This window comes from Eriocheir sinensis, chromosome 19, assembly GCF_024679095.1.
Source record: "Eriocheir sinensis breed Jianghai 21 chromosome 19, ASM2467909v1, whole genome shotgun sequence".
In the NCBI taxonomy this organism is placed as follows: Eukaryota; Metazoa; Arthropoda; class Malacostraca; order Decapoda; family Varunidae; genus Eriocheir; species Eriocheir sinensis.
In genome coordinates, this window is record NC_066527.1 from 18,128,329 (window position 1) to 18,140,684 (window position 12,356).

At 47.0% G+C, this 12,356-nt stretch overlaps 1 protein-coding gene and 1 long non-coding RNA gene across 2 annotated transcripts; one reads left to right on the forward strand and one right to left on the reverse strand.

Annotated features, from left to right (window-relative positions):
* The first annotated feature begins 242 nt into the window (after window positions 1–242).
* Window positions 243–11,012, forward strand: LOC127000831 (leukotriene A-4 hydrolase-like). Its single transcript, XM_050864898.1, has 13 exons — window positions 243–410; window positions 1,408–1,520; window positions 1,738–1,880; window positions 2,191–2,335; window positions 3,116–3,243; window positions 3,892–4,030; window positions 4,574–4,714; window positions 5,185–5,394; window positions 5,555–5,699; window positions 7,495–7,669; window positions 8,162–8,282; window positions 8,772–8,998; window positions 9,914–11,012. Exons 1-13 carry the CDS (start codon window positions 365–367, stop codon window positions 10,038–10,040), a joined length of 1,860 nt encoding a protein of 619 aa, XP_050720855.1. The 5' UTR covers window positions 243–364; the 3' UTR covers window positions 10,041–11,012.
* Window positions 10,291–12,262, reverse strand: LOC127000832 (uncharacterized). The gene is made up of 2 exons (XR_007754542.1): window positions 11,217–12,262; window positions 10,291–11,142 (listed from the first exon to the last, which is right to left on the reverse strand). It is a non-coding gene; the product is annotated as an uncharacterized LOC127000832 (long non-coding RNA).
* Between the last annotated feature and the right edge of the window lie 94 nt (window positions 12,263–12,356).

A 12,356-nucleotide genomic window follows, 5' to 3' on the forward strand; every position in this document is an offset into this window, starting at 1 on the left:
ATGTTCAATCAGTATAATATATCAATCACACAGTTAATGAGAGATAGGCTTAATCAATCAGCTAAATATATCACAATCACGCAGTTTTGATGAGGTACGACGTAGGCCTATTCAGTCAGTTTAATATTTCGTAATTGCACAGTTTAATGAGAGATATAGGCATATAGGCAATTATTTAATCACAGTTTTCTATATCACAAGCTTAGCCTAGTCATGAGGCAGGCCAGTGACAGGCAGGGGTGTCACGCAAGTCACGGGGTCTGGCAACAGTGACTCGCGGCCGCCTTGACAGCTGAGGTACCGCCGCTTGACCTGCACGTGTTGGCCCTGACCCTGACCCGCCCTGACCCGCCGTGACCTCACCATGCCGGACCTGAGCCCCGCGGACCCCAACTCCTACGCCAGGCCAGGTGAGCACACGGGGGGCGAGGCTGTGGCGGCGGCGGCGGCGGCGGCCGGTGTGGCGGTGGCGGCGCCTTGGGCTGCGTCACCTTGGTGGAGTTTGGTTGTGTCTAACTTGTACTTTTTTCCCTGGATTTGGTTGCACACATTAAGGGATTTATCTGTTGCAGCCGCCGCCACACGATGACCTTTGACAGTATTTCTGATGTCCCATACTGGGACCGTTCACCATTCTTTATGAGCCTTTCCTGTGCAGGGGGTTGAGGGGTGGGTTGGAGGCGGCAAAGCCCCTCTGATAGGAAATGTCATGTTTTCTAGGAGGGCTTGGGAGGTGACGTCGGATTTCTTAAGTTGGTATTTCCTGAAGTACACCCACCCCACTGTGAGGGACACGCACCCTGGTGCCGTGTGAAGTGCAGTGTGTGCACACGTGTGTAACACTGCCGTGTTGCTTACCATCAGAAATCACTCATTCTTGAGACATTAATTTCTTGAAATATGTGTAACATATATACATATTCAACAGTTACACAACAAATAGTTACAGGATAATATTCATGAAAGCGTAGCCTCGTCTGGCAGCGGTCCAGCCGGTGTTGTGAGAAATACCTCCTCGCAGAAATAAGTCATACATGGGGGGGGGTCCAGGGGGGGCACAGCCCCACTGGTTAAGAGGTTATGTAAAGTTTGGTTGGAGTAGTTTAAATACGCTCCCCCACCCAAAACCCTCGATTTCCCACGGGTGTCCAAGTTGAACCTCTCTGCGAGCTATTTTGTGGCTGCGGTGGCGGGTCCACAAAAGGCATTGAAAAGTCAATCATTTAGTGATTTCCAGAGAAAAATGTTACCTCCATGATAAACAGCATCATATTTTGTCAAGAAATAAGCAGTCAGCATCTCAAAATTAGTAGGCTACACTTTCATGAGTGTTCCCCTAGTTACATAAGTAAACAGGAATTTGTGTTTGATTATTTTATTAGCCCTCACACCTGACCCCCCCCCCAGACCATGCAGCAGTGCAGGAACTCCACCTGGACTGGCAGGTGGACTTCACCCGCAAGGTGGTGATTGGCTCCGTCCTGCTGACCGTCAAGTGTGTGGAGGACGCACAGGAACTGGTGGGTGTACATGTGTGTGTGTGTGTGTTTGTGTGTGTTTGTGTTTGTGTGTGTGTGTGTGTGTGTGTGTGTGTTTACCTATAAATATCTTTCCCATTAGCTTTCTCTATTCTTCCGTTAAGTCATTCCCTTTGTCATTTGTTTGCATTCCACAAATCCTTCTTTCATCCCTCCCCCACCACTGACCCATTCCCTTCACCCTTTCCTCCTCTCACAGATCCTGGACACAAGGGATCTGGTCATCAAGGGTGTGAAGGATGTGGCCACAGGGGAGGCAGTCACATACACCCTGGGGGAGGCGCACCCTAACTTTGGGGCGCCCCTCACCATCACCCTGCCGCCCACACCCAGGGAGAACATGTAAGTTATTTTACGATGTATTGTTCTTTTCATTGTCATTCTTCAATAATCTTTGCTCTCTTAAGATCCATCTGGCTTGCTTTTATGTTATCTATCTATATCTGTATCTATCTATCTGTCTGTATCTCTTATCTATCCATATTTGCCTATATAATGTATTTTCACATCATTTGTAACTACATATTTACACTTTTTATAGGACTGAGCCAAAATTGTAATGTTTTTTCCACATTATTTCATGAATAACAAACCACACAAAAAACCTAACCTCCTTCATTAGCAGATATAATAACCAGGTAATCACAAACAGATGGAAGGTGGAGGTGGAGTACGAGACGTCCCCCTCCTGCTCGGCCCTCCAGTGGCTTTCCCCAGAACAGACGGCGGGCAAGAGGCACCCGTATGTGTTCTCCCAGTGCCAGGCCATCCACTGCCGCTCCCTCCTTCCGTGCCAGGTGGGTGGAGGGGAGGGGAAGGGGAAGGTGTTGTGGGATGGGGAGGTGGTGTACTTAAGTTAGGTTGGGTTGCTTTGGTTACAGAGAGAAGGTAGGATTAAGGATGTCATTTGTTTTTTTGTAAAGTAGTAAGCATCTCATTAAAATTTTTTTAATTTTTTTGTTTAGGTTGGGTAGGTTAGCATATGTGGGAAAGACAGGAAAAAGAATGTCAATTTTTTTCTTTTTTCCTATGACCTTTTTGCCTTCCCCTCTTACTGTTACCTCAACCCTGTGACCTAATCTATCCTAACCTAACCTTACCTTACCTTACCTAACCTAATCTATCCTAACCTAATCTATCCTAACCTAACCTTACCTTACTTTACCTTACCTAACCTTACTTTACCTTACCTTACCTAACCTTACCTAACCTTACCTAACCTTACCTTACCTAACCTTACCTTACTTAACCTTACCTTACCTTACCTTACCTTACCTTACCTAACCTTACCTAACCTAACCTCACCTTACCTTACCTAACCTAGCCTAACATTACCTTACCTTACCTTACCTTACCTTACCTTACCTAGCCTTACCTAACCTAACCTTACCTTACCTTACCTAACCTAACCTTACCTTACCTTACCTAACCTTACCTTACCTTGCCTTACCTAACCTTACCTTACCTAACCTATTTCAGTCACACTTCCTCTTTATAGAAAAATGAGACCTTTAATGATAGTTGCAATGATAATTCCTTCTCTACCATCACCGCCCCCTCCCTCCACTTGTTCACAGGACACCCCGGCAGTGAAGGTGAAGTACAGTGCCAAGGTGAGGGCGCCGCGGAGCCTGACGGTGCTGATGAGTGCCTTGCGGGAGGGCCAGAAGGAGAAGGAGGACTGCAGCACCCACACCACCTTCAAGTGAGGGAGAGAAAGGGTTGATTTTGTTGATTTTTTTTTTTTTTTCATTTATTTTGGTATGTTCTAATTTTTTGTTGTTTTGGTGCTTGCCTTTATTGTTCTATTTCTTCTTCTTCTTATTATTATTATTCTTTCTTAAAATTAACCTGGGGAGATGAAGGGAAGGAGGTTGCTTTTAGTACCTGTCCTTTTTTTTAGGATTTATTTTGCTATATGTAATTTAATTTTTCCCATGTTGGTAACTGTGGGGGATGAGGTCTCTCCTACCTAGCTTATTATTCATATTGGTATCCCACGAGTTGCTGTTGCCTTTCTTAAATCTCTCCTTATTTATCCTTTATATTTGACCCGTCCACTGCGATTGGCACGGATTTGGCCTTCACTTGTAGCCTGGTAACATATAATCCCAGGTCTTCCTCTGCCTCTGTGGTGGATAGTGGAGTGTTTCCCATGTGGTATTGGTATGCTGGATATCCCCTCCCAAGGTGCATGACTTTACATTTTTCTTCATTGAATTGTAGCAGCCACTTTTTGTTCCATTCCTGTAGCTGGGTGATGAATTCTTGTAGGAAATCCGCAGTCAAGAGGTTAACATCACATCCATGAGTTTCTTTTGCATTTCTTAACCCTTTCTTAACCATGGCACAGGTTCCGGCAGCCTGTCCCCATCCCCTCCTACCTGATTGCCTTGGCCGTGGGTGACCTGGAGAGCCGCAAGGTCGGGCCACGTTCACTGGTCTGGTCTGAGAAGGAGTTTGTTGACCAGTCTGCCTATGAGTTTGCTGAGGTGAGGCAAGGGGAAGGAGGGAGAGGAGGGAAGGGAAGGAGGAAGATGGGAAGGAGAGGATGGAGATAAGGAAGTGGGAAGGGATGGGAAGGAGAAAGGAAATTGGGAAGGGATGGGGAGGAAGGGAAGGAGATAGGGAAATGGGAAGGGCTGGGAAGGAAGGGAATTGGGAAGGGATGGGAAGGAAGGGAAGGAAATAGGGAAGTGGAGAGGGAAGGGATGGAGATAGGGAATTGGGAAGGAGATAGAGAAGTGGGAAGGGATGGGAAGGAGGTAGGAAAATGGAAAAGGATGGGAAGGAAATAGGGAAGTGGAAAGGGATGGGAAGGGAGGGAATGAGAATGATGGGAAGGAGATCAGGAAGTTGGAAGGGATGGAAGGGAGGTGGAGAGGTACGCACCATTGCCTTTGTAACGACACTGCAACAATCGTAGTTTCAAATAAGTTTAGGGCTGACTCAATGCTAATTCAGTCTTCCTTTTAAATTTCCAAAGTTATTCCACACATGCTTTATATTCATCTTCCTCTTCACTCCACCTACAGACCGAGGCGATGCTCAAGGCCGCAGAGGATGTGTGCGGACCGTATGTCTGGGGCCAATACGACTTGCTCATCCTGCCCCCGAGCTTCCCCTATGGCGGAATGGAGAACCCCTGCCTCACCTTCGTCACCCCGACCCTCCTGGTGAGCTGGGTGGGGGAGGAATTGTGGGGAGGGGAAGAGAGGGTGAGGGAAGGAGGGGAGATGTTGTGGTATGTGCATGTTTGTTTATTTTTGGTTTTGACTGAATGGGGTTCGATATATTTAAAGCCCCCTTCAACCATACTTCCCCCCCCTTCATTATTTATACCCCCCATCACTACACACATTCACACCCTTACACACCCATTCTTACACCTGCCCCCCATCCCTACATCCCCACCCTCAACCATATCTTCACCCTCCACCCACACACACACACCCATCACTAAATCCAAATCCTCAACTATACCCTTCCTCTCCTCCCTCTCCCAACCCACACACATACACACATACATACACCCCACCTTTTCCTCTCCCTCCTTGCCATCCCCCATTCATCCCCCTTCCCCCCCTCTTCCTCTCCTTCCTTGCCATCCCCCACTCATCCCCCTCCTCCTCCTCTTCCCCTTCAGGCAGGCGACCGTTCCTTGGCGGATGTTGTCATACACGAGATCAGCCACTCCTGGACGGGCAACCTGGTCACCAATAGCCAATGGGAACACTTCTGGCTCAACGAGGGCTTCACCATGTTTGTGCAGCGCAAGATCGAGGGTCGGCTCAAGGGGGGGGAACCTGCGCGGCATTTCTCGGCACTGGGCGGCTGGAAGGACCTGGCGGACACGGTGAGTTTTGGGGGGTATGGGGGAGGGGAGGGAGGGGGGGTTGTTGCTTCTGTGGCTCTCTGATTTATTTTTATGTGCGAGTGTGTGTTTTCTTATTTCCTTGGCTCTTCGATTTTTTATTTATTTATTTATTTTATTTTATTTTTTTCCCCTCCCCCAGATCCACACGAGGGGCGCCAATGACCCCCTGACCCGCCTGGTGCCTGACCTCCACGGCGTTGACCCTGATGACGCCTTCTCCACAGTGCCATATGAGAAGGGCCACACACTGCTCTGGCACCTGGAGGAGCTACTGGGAGGCCCGGGTAAAGCACTGATGATGATGACCTAACCTAAACTAACCTAACCAAACCAAGCCAAGCCTAACCTAACCTAACCTAACCAAGCCTAACCATACCTAACCTAACAAAAACCCAAACAGTTACTATAGGTCTTGTCTCAGAAAATTCATAAAAGCTGTCATACTAATGAGACTTTCTATACAGCAAAGTGAGGTTATTCTTTGTTGACTTATACCATGAAGTGCTGGCTATCATTTGTTTGAAGATACCCTAAACTTAACCTAACCCAACAAAACCCCAAATGATTACTACGTATAGGTCTTGATTCAGAAAATTCATATATGCTTCCTTACTAATGAGACTTTCTATACAACAAAGTGAGGTTATTCTTTGTTGACTTATACCATGAAGTGCTGGCTATCATGAGTTTGAAGATACCCTAAACTTAACCTAACCTAACAAAACCCCAAATGGTTACTGTAGGTCTTGACTCAGAAAATTCATATATGCTTTTAATGAGATTTTCTACGCAACAAAGTGAGGCCATCCCACCCTTTGTAACCCTGCCCCTATCCAACTCTTCCTCTTGCCCTCCTCTTTCTTAACACAACCATCACTTCTTATCCACTTCCTCTTCCTCCACTCATTTTTTCACTCCACCATCTCCTCTTATCCTCCTCCTCCTCCTCTTCCTCTTCCTTCACTCTTTTTTCACTCCACCATCTCCTCTTATCCTCCTCCTCCTCCTCTTCCTCTTCCTTCACTCTTTTTTCACTCCACCATCTCCTCTTATCCTCCTCCTCCTCCTCTTCCTCTTCCTTCACTCTTTTTTCACTCCACCATCTCCTCTTATCCTCCTCCTCCTCTTCCTCTTCCTTCACTTCTTTTTTCACTCCACCATCTCCTCTTATCCTCCTCCTCCTCCTCTTCCTCTTCCTTCACTCTTTTTTCACTCCACCATCTCCTCTTATCCTCTTCCTCTTCCTTCACTCTTTTTTCACTCCACCATCTCCTCTTATCCTCCTCCTCTTCCTCTTCCTTCACTCTTTTTTCACTCCACCATCTCCTCTTATCCTCCTCCTCTTCCTCTTCCTTCACTCTTTTTTCACTCCACCATCTCCTCTTATCCTCCTCCTCTTCCTCTTCCTTCACTCTTTTTTCACTCCACCATCTCCTCTTCTCCTCTTCTTCCTCTTCCTCTTCCTTCACTCTTTTTTCACTCCACCATCTCCTCTTATCCTCCTCCTCTTCCTCTTCCTTCACTCTTATTTCACTCCACCATCACCTCTTCTCCTCTTCTTCCTCTTCCTCTTCCTTCACTTCTTTCTTCACTCCACCATCTCCTCTTATCCTCCTCCTCCTCCTCTTCCTCTTCCTTCACTCTTTTTTCACTCCACCATCTCCTCTTATCCTCTTCCTCCTCCTCCTCTTCCTCTTCCTTCACTCTTTTTTCACTCCACCATCTCCTCTTATCCTCCTCGTCCTCTTCCTCCTCCTCCTCTTCCTCTTCCTTCACTTCTTTTTTCACTCCACCATCTCCTCTTATCCTCCTCCTCCTCTTCCTCTTCCTTCACTCTTTTTTCACTCCACCATCTCCTCTTATCCTCCTCCTCCTCCTCCTCTTCCTCTTCCTTCACTCTTTTTTCACTCCACCATCTCCTCTTATCCTCCTCCTCCTCCTCCTCTTCCTCTTCCTTCACTCTTTTTTCACTCCACCATCTCCTCTTATCCTCTTCCTCCTCCACCTCTTCCTCTTCCTTCGCTCTTTTTTCACTCCACCATCTCCTCTTATCCTCCTCCTCTTCCTCTTCCTTCACAGCCAAGTTCGAACCGTTCCTCAAGTCCTACCTGGAGAAATTCAAGTTCCGCTCCCTTGTGTCGGGCCAGTTTGTGGACTACCTCAAGGAGTACTTCAAGGACCAGGAGGAGGTGCTGGCCAAGGTGGACTGGCAGGCTTGGTGGACCACTCCGGGCATGCCGATCGTCAAACCCAAGTGAGTAAGCTTTTTTTGTTGTTGTTCTTTCATCTTTCATTTTTCATTTCCTCTTCTTTCTGTCCCCTTTCTTTTTCACAAGGCTAGAGACAGAGGTAAAAGAGGAATGAGAGGAAGAGGAGGAGGAGGAGGTGGAGGAAACACAAGACTAGAGACCGAGATAAAAGAGAAAGGGGAAGAGGAGAAGGAGAAAGGGAAAAACAAAGAAATAGGGACAAAGATAAAAGAGAAAGGGGAAGAGGAGGAGGAGAAGCAGGAGGGAGGATGTTAAGTTAGTATGGATGATGGGTTCTGCTGTCCCTACCCCCATATCACCCCATCACCCCATTTTCCATCACCCCATCCCTTCCCCATCTCCCATCACCCCACTTCTCACCCCTATCACACACACTAACTTTTGCTGCGCCAATTCCATTCTGCCCCTTCACATATCCTTCCCTTCCCTACCTCCCCATCACTGCCCATCACCCCATCACTGTCCCTTCCCTGCAGGTTTGACGAGTCCCTGGCCGTGCCGTGCGCTGAGCTGGCCCGTCGCTGGGTGGAGTGGGACCCCGTCAGCACTCCCTGCCCCTTCAATAAGTCTGACCTGGATGCCCTCAGCCCCTCACAGGTTAGTTGAGTGACCTTTTCGTTCTTCTTTTTCTTTTGTTTGTCTCTATAGTTCTTTGCTTTCCTTTCCTCCTCCTCCTCTTTGTCCTCCTCATCTCCTTTCTCTTTTGTCTCTGTTTCTAGATTTGTGATTTCCCATTTTCCTCTTCCTTTTCCCTTTCTCTTTTTTTCTCCCTTATCCCCCTTTCTCTTTTTCTCATCCTCTTCATTTCCTCTCTCTTCCTCTTCCTCCTCCCATCACCATCCAGTTTCTTCTCTCTTTCTCCTCCTCCTTCCCTTGTCTTTGATCCACTGCTTGCCCTTCCACACCCTCTCCTCTATCCTCCTCCTCTTCCTTCTTATCCTCTTTCTGTTTTCCTCCTCTTTATCACCTTTTCTATTTCCTCATTTTCCCTCCCCTTGCTTACTCTTCCTCACCCTCTCCTTCCTCCTCCTCTTTTGCTCTCAGGCCCAGTAGCACCCTAACACATCCTTCCACACCCCCAAACAGGTGCGTGTGTGGCTGGCGGAGCTGCTGGAGGAGGAGAAGGCGCCCCTGTCCCCGGAGAAGGTGTGCATGATGGAGGAGGTGTACGGCATGACCAAGAGGCTCAATGCAGAGATACGCTTCCGATGGCTACGACTTGGACTCAAGGCGAGGTGGGAGGAGTCCGTGGGTCCCGCCCTGGACTTTGTGACAGAGCAGGGTCGCATGAAGTTCGTCAGACCCATATACAGGTGAGGAAGGAGTGGGTGGAGGGAGTGACTAGTGTAAGGAGGGAAGGAGTGAGTGTGGGGTAAGGTATAGGAAGTTCGTTAGGCCCATATACAGGTGAGGAAGGAATGGATGGAGTGAGTGGTGGAGGGGTTTGATTAGGGTATGGAGGGAAGGAGGGAGTGTGGGGTAAGGTAGGAAGTTCATTAGGCCCATACAGGTGAGGAAGGAGTGGATGGAGTGAGTGAGTGGTTGAGGAAGTGATTGGGGTTAAGGAGGGAAGGAGGGAGTGTGGGGTAAGAAGGCTGTCAGGTGGAGGGCAAGGAATGAATTGCTTGATTGATGAATTATTTGAAGGAAGGTGACCAGTTTGTTAGGTGCATATACAGGTAAAGACTGACTGATTGATTGATTGATTGATAAAGGGAAGTTGAAGAATTGATTGATTGGTAGAAAGGCATAAGGGAGGAAAGAAGGGAGTGTGGGATAAGTAAAAACGTTTACCAGGTCCATATACAGGTAAAAAAATTGATTGATTGATTGATATACCTTCCCCCTCAAAGAGTTCAGGAAAAGTTAGTTTGGGCCAGTGTTGAGATAGAGAATGGAATAGAAGGTTAACCCGTTCACTGCGATTGGCACGGATTTGGCTTTCACTGGTAGCCTGGTAACATACACTCCCAGGTCTTTCTCTGCCTCTGTGGTGGATAGTGGAGTGTTTCCCATGTGGTATTGGTGTGCTGGATATCCCCTCCCAAGGTGCAGGACTTTACATTTTTCTTCACTGAACTCTTGCAGCCACTTTTTAATCCATTCCTATAGCTTGGTGATGTCTTCTTGTAGGAAATCCACAGTCAAGGGTTTAAGGGAGGGACAAGTTTAGTTAAAGAGGAACCCCTGAAGTTTAAGCCCCTGCCCCCTTTTCCTCCACCCCCAAGGGACCTGTATGAGTGGGAGGCCATGCGGGAGAGGGCCATCACCGTCTTCCAGCGCAACAGGCCGGCCATGATGCACGTGGCCGCGTATGTGGTGGCCAAGGACCTGCACCTCCGGGACGATTCATGAGGAAGAGGAGGAAGGAGGAGGAGGAGGAGGAAGAGAAGGAGGAGGGCAGTGAATAGGAGTGGGTGTGGGTGTTTGTGTGTGTGAGTGTGTGTGTGTGTGTGAGTTTGTGTGAGTGTGTGTGTGTGTGTGTGACTGAGTGTGTGTGTGTGTGTGTGATGTCAGCCAGGCCTTGTTCATGCCAGTGCTGTGCTGTCTATGGAGTTCTTGTTTTAGTTTGTCTGTTCTCAGGTCAAGTCTTTCTGAAGTCTAGTGTTTCTTTGTTCGTTACCCTTTTCCTTTTGCTTTCCTTTCCTTTGGTTCTGTTTCTTTTCCCTTCATTTCCTTTTGCTTCCTCCTTTCTGTATTATTGTTGTCCTTTCCTTTCTTTTCCTTGCTTTCCTTTCCTTTTGCCTCCTTTTTTCTTTTCTTTGTCTCCTTTTTGCTACATGTACTCATCCACTCCTTATCTACTTAAGCAACAGGTGAACTCCATTTTCTATGTCACCAGTATTGCCAACCCACTCCACACTCCACACTCACACAAAAGCTTCTCTCTTCTTCTGGTCAAGGTTGAATGAGCTTTGGTATCAATGTATCCAAGTTTCTTAATCATCCGTAATAACTGCTCAATTTAATCCTCTGTAAAATATAATGATAATAAGCCACCTGTTATCAATTCTACAAATTTAAAGACATAGATACATACACACATTCATAATACATGCATACATATACATACATCATACATACATGCAAGCAGATGGACAGTATAGTGCCATGGGGTTGCATTATTGCTGGAATTATGTATATTTTTAATTATTACGCTTCTGTGGGTCTTTGTATCAGCTGTCAGGGAGTTAGTATTGCTTCAGAGAGAGAGAAAGAGGGAGAGAGAGAGAGAGTTTTGATGTCCTTTGTATGTTTCAAGGCTAAGACAGAGCTGATGTACAAGCCTTTGGGAATATCTTACATTAATACATTGTTTAATCGTCACTTATTTGCTCCCTATCATTGATGTTGTACGTGTGTTAAGAAAGGAAAACAACTTGAGGCACCTTGACACGCTTGGTTACTTGCTTACTGGGAGGAGGAGGAGGAGGAGGAAGAGGAGTGAGGGAGGTACCTGGTTACTGAGGAGAGGAGGAGGAGGTATTTGGTTATTGAAGAAAGGAGGAGGAGGAGGAGTGAGGGACGTACTTGGTTACTGGGGAGAGGAGGAGGAGGTATTTGGTTATTGAAGAGAGAAGGAGGAAGAGGAGTGAGGGAGGTACTTGGCTATTGGGGAGAGAGGAGGAGGAGCAGAGGCCAGAGGAGGTATTTGGTTATTGAAGAGAGAAGGAAGAAGAGGAGTGAGGGAGGTACTTGGCTATTGGGAAGAGGAGGAGGAGGAGCAGAGGCCAGAGGAGGTATTTGGTTATTGAAGAGAGGAGGAGGAAGAGGAGTAGTGAGGGAAGGACTTCGTTACTGGGAAGAAGAGGAGTGAGGGAGGAGAAGATTGAGACAAGGGAAGAAGAGTTCAAATTTGGCTCATTGCATCATCTTAATGTTTGGTTTACCTGCTCACACACTCCTCCGAGGCTCAACTCACCCACTTCTGAGCCTCAAGTCCCATGGTTTAGCAAGTCCCAAACCCTCACAGCGGATGAACACTTTCCCTCGCCAGGTGTAAATGTACCTCAACTACTTCTATATAATCAGGTGAGTGTTGACCATGTTCCATTCCAACACTTAATTGATTTTCTTCTTGCTACCCAGTCTCACTTTAAGTACTAGCTGTGCAGCCCTCGTCGTGTCGGGATTAGTTCTCTATGTGTGTGGCAGTTACCGACTCAGTTTATCAAGTTATGACTCACAACTTGTATTTTGACTTCCATTGTATACTTGTTGATTTGATTTACTCTTTAACCCGGTAGCAGTGACAGGCCAAATTTGTGGCTTTACCGTGTAGCAGCGACGGGCCAAATTTGTGCCACAATTTGACCCCCCCCAAAATAGATGATACATAAACTGATCACAAATGCTTCGATATATATTATGAAATGGTTTGTGTGAGTGATGATTTCTCATTTTTTTTGCTTAGAGGGACCATTAAGAAACATGATCCCTGCTGCTACCGGGTTAAGTTTCTAGTGTTGTAAAGCTTGTTTGTTGGCAGGTTGTGATGTGCTGTGCAGTGAAGATCTTTCCTGGGATGCTGCATGAAGACTTCTCACCTGCATATCAGCTTGCCAGGTGGACTCTCAGGTAACCAGGAGCCTTGTTAGTCACTGCTCATTTCTCTCTCCCTCCATGGTCCCATATGCACATACTCCAAAAGAATTTGAATTTAATCACTTC

Excerpts from the sequence above, each read along its gene's own strand:
- LOC127000831 (XM_050864898.1), top strand. The coding sequence starts at position 365 with ATGCCGGACCTGAGCCCCGCGGACCCCAACTCCTACGCCAGGCCAG. Across the intron at positions 5,700-7,494 it reads GGAGCTACTGGGAGGCCCGG|CCAAGTTCGAACCGTTCCTC; the intron begins GTAAAGCACTGA and ends CTTCCTTCACAG. Across the intron at positions 8,999-9,913 it reads TTCGTCAGACCCATATACAG|GGACCTGTATGAGTGGGAGG; the intron begins GTGAGGAAGGAG and ends TCCACCCCCAAG.